The sequence below is a fragment of the Arachis hypogaea genome, chromosome 12 (assembly GCF_003086295.3).
Source record: "Arachis hypogaea cultivar Tifrunner chromosome 12, arahy.Tifrunner.gnm2.J5K5, whole genome shotgun sequence".
Classification (NCBI taxonomy): domain Eukaryota; kingdom Viridiplantae; phylum Streptophyta; class Magnoliopsida; order Fabales; family Fabaceae; genus Arachis; species Arachis hypogaea.
This window is the reverse complement of record NC_092047.1, coordinates 85,866,408-85,874,337: the sequence shown is the minus strand read 5'-3', so window position 1 is coordinate 85,874,337 and position 7,930 is coordinate 85,866,408. Positions and strand designations below refer to the sequence as shown.

General features: G+C 29.6%; 1 protein-coding gene across 1 annotated transcript; it reads right to left on the bottom strand.

The window, feature by feature from the left end:
* LOC112727624 (germin-like protein subfamily 1 member 13) lies at positions 1–1,302 on the bottom strand. The gene is made up of 2 exons (XM_025777447.2): positions 1,108–1,302; positions 1–733 (listed from the first exon to the last, which is right to left on the bottom strand). The coding sequence occupies exons 1-2, from the start codon at positions 1,226–1,228 to the stop codon at positions 180–182; spliced, it is 675 nt and encodes a 224-aa protein (XP_025633232.1). The 5' UTR covers positions 1,229–1,302; the 3' UTR covers positions 1–179.
* Between the last annotated feature and the right edge of the window lie 6,628 nt (positions 1,303–7,930).

Genomic DNA, 7,930 nt, shown 5'->3' with positions numbered 1-7,930 from the left:
TTATATCAAACCAAGCAATATTATTAATACCCCCATTCTAATACAACAAATAACGTGGTACATATAAATTAACCGTCATGCATTTTATTTATTATTATGGATGAATAATTGCATGAGGTGCAAGTAATAAATTAATCATGGTATAAACTGAAGATCTGCATCTTCTTTCTCCGTCCCAACTAGTTGTTATCATACCAGAATTGCTTTTGAAGATAATCGATTGTGTTTTTGTCTATTTGAAAGGCTTTGGCTAAAACTTCATCAGATATTGGTGGAGTAGATCCAAAAACAGCATTGGCAATAGTGATAACTCCTGCATTTTGACTGCTTAGAGCAGCAATAGCAACAGCATTGCCATAACCAACATTCAATTGGAAGTGAGGAAGCCCGATTGGAAACACAAACACGTCACCCTTATTTAGCACTTTGGTGAAAAGACGGTTCTGTCCATTGTTTTGGTTAGAGGTGACAAATCCAACATGAAGAGTGCCTTCAATAACAATAAGAATCTCTGTGCCTCTCGGGTGAATGTGAGGAGGGTTTAATCCTCTGGGTGCAAAGTCTATACGAGCTAAGGATATGCCTAGTGTGTTGAGTCCGAATAATTCATTAACGCTAACTGGAGTAACTTTTGAACCAAGTTTATTGCTAGTGTTTCCAGCATCAACGTGTTTAAAGAAATCTTCAGCTACCACAAGCATAGGATCTTTGCAAAATTTTCCATTTACAAAAACTGCAATTCAAAAAAAAAATGTTTTAGTAAAAAATAAGGCAACTAAATGATATTTGATGTGAATGAAACTTGATATTCAAGTAACAAAATCTAGAGTAAATACTCTTTTCAGTCATTGATCATTTACTCGAATTGTTCTTTTACAATTCGAAAATTTTTAATCAACTCCAAATCGTCTAAGTAATTGGTCTAAGTGTCCCCTATGTTAGAAGTCACTTAGTCTAATAACAAAAGTTGCTTAGACCAATTATTTTGATGTTTGAATATCAGTTAGAAACTTCAAATTATGGAAGAATGCTTTGTCTTTGGAACAAATAATGAGGCAAGAACATTTATTTTGAAATTTATATAAGGAGTGTGCTTTTTATACATACCAGCAGATTTGGTATCATTAACTGCCACACAAAAGTCTTGGAGAGGGCTGGGATCATAGGCAGAGGCAAAAGATGATGCCAAAGCCAGAAAGGCAACAATGAAGTGTGCAATTATTGTCATCTTGTCTCTCGTAATTAAAATCAAGTCTTCTCTCTTAATTGTTGTGTTGTATATATATATATATATATGATGCTTGTATGTGAATGTTGAAATTTATTACATGGGACGCATTGTATTTATAGGGAGGATCCGTTGACATGGTTTTTCCCTTTAATTAATTAATTAATCTTTTCAGGGATTAGTTCTCTAATTAATGTATGAACCATTCTTCAACAACTATATGCATGCTAGTTCAAATGAATTAGTAATGTATTACCTCGTCTAATCACAGTGTTGCCTGAAATATTAGTTTTATAATGGGAACAATACGCCTTATGATTAAATGTTCAGAGTTGGTAGTCTTAAGAGTTATGACTCAGTACACGGTGGTTAAAATTTAATCCATACTCTTACGTCTAATACCATATATGAAATATTCTTAAATTATTTTATTGATTTTTATAATTTTATTAAATTTATAATTAAATTTTATATTTTTTTAAGTTTTTAAATCATTTTAGATTTTTTAATTAGATTTCTGCTGTAAAAAAAATATTTGTATTAATAGAATATTTTATTAATTTAAATATTTTTATCACGATAAAATTTAATTAAAAAATTTAAAAATTTAATTTATAACAAAATATAATAAATTAATTATAAATTTAATAAAATTATAAATACAGTAATTAAACCTAAAATATTTCTCCTTTTTCAACCTTATGTTTTTGAAGTTGCGTGTGGACAAGTTGATAATTTTTTCATCTTTGACCATGTCTAAACCTGAAATATTCTCTTATAAATCCATAATAGTGTTGAGTTTTGTGCCTAATCATTAAACTTCTTTTTTGGGATAACCGGTACTTAGATTAATATATTCCAATGTTTGACACAGTGTTCTTTTTCTCATATACACATAGGGTGAGTTTTAGCCTGGGCGGCCTGGCTGAATATAGTCTGACATAAATTTCTGATTCGTGTCCTGTTTTATCCGTATTTTTGTTTTAATCTATTGAAGTTATTGATATTGCAAAATTGCCTTAAATTTGAAGATAATTTCTTAAATATAACCACGGAGTTAATATGGACCGAAAATCAGTTAATGAGTGTGGACAGTTTGATAATAAACACTTAAACAGTGATGACATTGTGATAGGGTATGATTAAAAAACATCTATTAATTCCTTTGATCTTGTTTTTGGCTATGGCTTCCGCGAACATGAACGGTGTGGCGCCATTTCTGAGCAAGACGTACGACATGGTGGATGACTCGTCCACTGACTCGGTTGTTTCGTGGAGCAATAACAACAACAATTTTGTCGTCTGGAACGTTCCCAAATTCGCAAGCTGAATCTTGCCCAAATACTTCAAGATTAAAAAAAAGAAGGTAGGACAAAAAAGAAAAGAGAACAATTAAGGAACAAAAGCATATCAGCTAAAAATCAGCAAAAATGTGTTTGGGTTCCATGAAAAATCGGGTTTTGGTTTGTCTCCGTGATCTCAGGAGCAGTTTTCAAACATATTATTTAAAAAGTGATTTTAATTAAACGGTTTTGTTTACTTTTTGGCTGGTTACATTTTGATTCTATATACTTTTCTAAAAGAAAAAGGGTTAACCACAAAAAATGTACCCAAATTTTACTATTGACAAAAATGTCTTTAAATAATTTAAAAACACAGCAAAAATACCTAACAATAAATATATATTTTTAAAAAATACTTTAGAGATTGAATTTTGATGCAATTTTTTGCAAGCATGATTATAAAATTGAGATATTATTATCCTTAAAATTTGGTAATTTTTCGTTAAGTATATATTTTTCTTATAATTTTTTTGTTAACAACCAATAATACTTTTAAAAAATTATAAAAAAACATATATACTTAACAAAAAATCACCAAATTTTAAGAACAATAATATCTCATTTGTTTAATCATTCTTACAAAAAATCGCATCAAAGTTCAATCTCTAATGTATTTTTGGAGAAATACATATTTAATGTTAGTTTTTTTGCAAGATTATCTAACATTAAATATGTATTTCTCAAAAAATACATTAGAGATTGAATTTTGATACGATTTTTATGAAGCATGATTAAAAAAATGAGATATTATTATCCTTAAAATTTGGTGATTTTTTGTTAAGTATATAATTTTTTTGTAATTTTTTATTAACAACCAATAATACTTTTAAAAAATCACAAAAAATACATACTCGGCAAAAAATTACCAAATTTTAAGAATAATAATATCTCATTTTTCTAATCATTCTTACAAAAAATTGCATCAAAATTCAATCTCTAAGATAATTTTTGAAAATACATACTTACTGTTGGGTATTTTTGTTGCATTTTTAAATTATTTAAAGGTATTTTTGTCGATAGTAAAATTCGGGTGTATTTTTGTCAGCGTTTGAATAATTCAGGAGCATTTTTGGTAGTTAACCCAAAGAAAAAATAAAAAAAAAAAGAAGTAAAGGCCACTCATTATTCATCAATGGCCTCTTGATTCGGCGCTGCCATGCTAATTTCTTTCTCCGGAAGAGCCGCGGTCATCCCCCAGCAAGTCTTCCGTCTTCACTGGATGTCGTTGTCATGGGGTTGCGTCGCCATCGTTGAAATCGGTTATCTGCATCTTCATTGGAGTGCGACGCCTGCTCCTCTCTTAAAAGTTTGAATCTTCATCGGAGACACCACCTGAATATTCAATAGATTCAGGGGCTAGAAACTTCGAAGATGGTTCCACACGAATGAAGAGTTTTGATGACGAGAAGATTGATTGCTGGTTCAGTGCCGCTGAGGAGGATGAGGACGAGCAGGTGAGGGGCGACCGTAGGTGAAGCCGTTGTCGATCACAATTCACAACTCCGCCCAAGAGGAGAAGGATACGCAAGTTTGAATGTCGGGTCGGGTTTGGGGTTGAGGTTATTGTTTGTTTCAGGTTTCCTTTTTTTTTCACTTGTAAATGCATTCCTTTTGAAATTCTAAATGGGTTAGAGTTTTAACGGGTCAGAAGTTGAATAAATGTGAATAAAAATTATTATCCAACGACTAATGGGTTAACAGTTACTAGCCTACAAATGAGAATAAGCCCCAACCCAAATTAGGTTGCTTAAAAAAGTCCATCCACAAAAAATTATTTCCATATTTAACTTCACATATCCATATTTTCAATAATTACATACGAACCCAAACATGGGAAATGAATCACCATATTTAACTTCACATATCTATATTTTCAGTAATTACATACGAACCCAAATATGGGGAATGAATCACTATTTCACTAAAAACTTCTTCAACAATTAGCTGGTTGATAGGATATGTACTATGTGGCAGGTTTCAAAAAAATTGTAACACGCGTCACCAACAACTTGTGACACCACTTCAATCCGTACAAGGCGTATACGGAGCCTGATTCAGCGAGGCCCAGGCTAAAACTCATCATATAGTACTACATTTTTTTTTGTGAGCTATAGCCTGCACCTGTCAAGATGAGGAGAAGAATGCACCTGTTACTTTTGACCGAGATCAATGTCTTCTTGTCCAATTTTTTATAATTTTTAAAAGGATCATTTGATTAGTCTTAAATTATTTAATGGCCTATAATAAAAATAATATTTTTATAATTGTCTCGTTTTAGACAGAGCCTTACTAGCCAATGATTCAATGTGTTTGCTTCCTATAATAAAAATTAAAAATAAAAAATATTTAAGACAAAATAAAAACTAAAAACTAAAATTACAAAAATTAAAAACATTGAAAATTAAAAAGTAAAAACTTTAAAACCAATCCACTACCAACATGGATCGGATTCCAAACCGCAACCTCAATTTATTAAAGGCAAGATGTGAGAATAAAAAATATCTAATGAAAACAATTTTTAAAATAATAAAAAAATTAATAGTTTAAAAAATTATTTCATTTTATATAAGTAGTTTCAGGTAACTTATAGGTGGAGTATTTTTTTTAATTAATCCCTTTAATTTAAGATTTTTTTTAGAAATAAAATAAAAAAAATTATATTTTCTCAAACACCATTTTCGAACTTTAATTCTCTAAATACGATTTTTTTTTGTTTAAAGCAAGTTCGCCGCACCCCCGGCGAACTCTATAAAAATTATAGAGTTCGTCGTATCCCCGGGGAACTCTCTTTCAAATATTTTAAACCCATGTTTTTAATCTATTTAAACAAGTATGACTTCTTCAAGGATTTTTTTAATTTAAATTAAAAAAAAGTCATATTTAACCTTGGCAACTATTATCATCGTAGATACACTGGAATAATCCATAATTAACAAGGATTTTTTTAATTATAAGTCGTATTTTTTGAAAAAGTAATTAGACCTCCAAAAAGATCTCCTGGCTTGGAATTTTTTCCCTTACTCCGGTAGATCCAAGTCGGATTGGAAATTTTTTTTGTACATGATAACTGGTAAGGGGCAGATAAACCCGACTCAAACTCACAAAGATTTAGTAACAAACAAATCATGAGACTAATGTTTCCATCATTTTTCTCAACTAACTCAATTAAAAACGGAAGTACTGAAAAAGTCGAACTTATAGACCTGCAAGCTCCAAGCTGTTACTATGCTACTAGTTTTGAAGACTCTGCTGCGTCTTCGGCCACCGTCTTCAGTTTGGGGATTTTTTTTTTGTATAAATTTTGACATAAGTTTGGGCTTACCAAATTGTATATTAGAATAACTTTTATCATAAAATTATAGACTTAAAATATTACGATATTGGTACATGAGAAGTCCGAATACAATACACCAAAAAAAAAAGATTGAAAATTTTGGCATAACAAAATTGTATATTGACAAAGTAGTTCAATTTGGTTAAAATTAATAATTTAAAAAAAAAAAAAATCAATACAACTGTTTTAGGGTCATAAAGTAGACCACACTTTATCACTTTATGAAAATAATGAAAATAAAGTAACACGTATCAATAATGTACACTAATCAACAATGCAAAAAGTATAGAGTGCATTTTTCTCCTCATCTTATGCAGGTTATAACTCAATTTTTTTTTTGGGTTATAAATGGCACTACGTTTTTTCCTTTTTTCTTTATGGGTGACATGAAACAGTACTTATTTTCGTCTTGATCCATTCATTGAATAGGATTCCCGTTCAATCTTGTTTATTAGATTTCAGTTCAGTCTGATAATCTAATACACTTTGTTTCTTTAATAATTTGTTTGACAGCATATCACATCTGATGAAGTTTCTTTTCCCCTCTTTCTTATGGGTCATTTGTGATGGAGTGCATTTTTTTAAAATTAAAAAATTAGTTGACATGATTTTCATCATCATCGTATATATATATTTGGAAACGTTTCAGGTGTGTTAGGGTACGAAACTGGAATTTCAGAACTCCAAATGCTCCATACGATCAAATTGGAACTTTGTTTTTTTTATTGGGATGGTAATGGTATTTTTTTTGAAATGTAGACTATTAAAGTGTTATTTTTAAATGTGGAATTATTTAATGAGAGAAGTAAAGATTAGACCGTCCGATTTGTTAGAGGTATAAAAATCAAACTATTCGATCTGTAAAGATACAAAAATTGCACCGTATGATTTGTGAAAGTGACAGAAATCAGACTGTCTAATTTATAAAGATACATAAATCGGACCGTTCAATTTGGGTTAAAAAAATTAAAAAAATTAAGGCACACAAATCGAACCCTCCAATTTGTGTACTTTCTACAATCTTAAAAAATACAAAAAATTACAATATTAAGATATATTACTACTTTTACTTTTACACTTAAAAAAAAGCCTTATTGTATGTAATTTTTTGTCTTTTAGCAGTTGACTCTGAATGATCAATGCACCCCTACATCTAAAATGGAAAATATTATTTTAGAGAATTTGTAAATTAGAAAAAAAGATTGGAGTATATCTCACTTTTTCGTGTTGGAGCAGCCATGAGAAAGTCGTTAGATTTTATTCGTTAGTTCAAGTGTTCAAGCAGTTATGATCAAAGGATTTGGTCCTCTTAATTTTGAGTTTTATTTTAGAGGATAAAATGTGATCTCTCACTATTTATTTTATAAATGAAATTAAAAAAATATAAAAAAAATCATTTAAAAATAAAAAATTACACTTTATTCTCTAAAATAAAAATTTAAAATTTAAAAGATACAAGTTTATAATGAAACGAGTTTTATGTGTCTTGGTACAAAATAAAAACCTAAAAAAGCTTGAGATAATTGCAAAACATATTTTTTTTTATTAGGGAATATAACCAACTTGACAAAATTTAAAGTGTGATGCAAGTGAGATAATTGAAATGCTAGCTTCATCGGCATAAGATCTACGAGACTAAATCCCATCAAATAAAGATCACTGCATTATTTTAAAACAAGATTAAAAGACAGTAATTCTTCCCATTATTTATTAAATAACAAAACATGAAAACTTGTAAACTAAATTTCATTTGGTTTAAAATTATTAAATTCAGTAGATGAACAACGAAATAGAAGCGCAAAACAATATTATCAAATTTATAAAAAAAATAATGAGAATGAACATTCCTTTAAGTCTAATTTTAGTAACATATTTTAATTTTTAGTTAATAAAAAATTCAATATCAACGTGAAATCATATGTTTGTTAGGATTTGGTTGAATTAGTCCCACATTGTTTAGGATAGCAAATGGAGTGGGTGGCCTAGGCTATAAATATGAGGCTAAGTTCTCCATTTGTTTTTGCA

Bases quoted from the DNA above. Each gene is read 5' to 3' on its own strand.
- LOC112727624 (XM_025777447.2), bottom strand. From the start codon at position 1,228: ATGACAATAATTGCACACTTCATTGTTGCCTTTCTGGCTTTGGCATCA. The intron at 734-1,107 runs GTATGTATAAAA...TTTGAATTGCAG, and splicing joins TAATGATACCAAATCTGCTG to TTTTTGTAAATGGAAAATTT.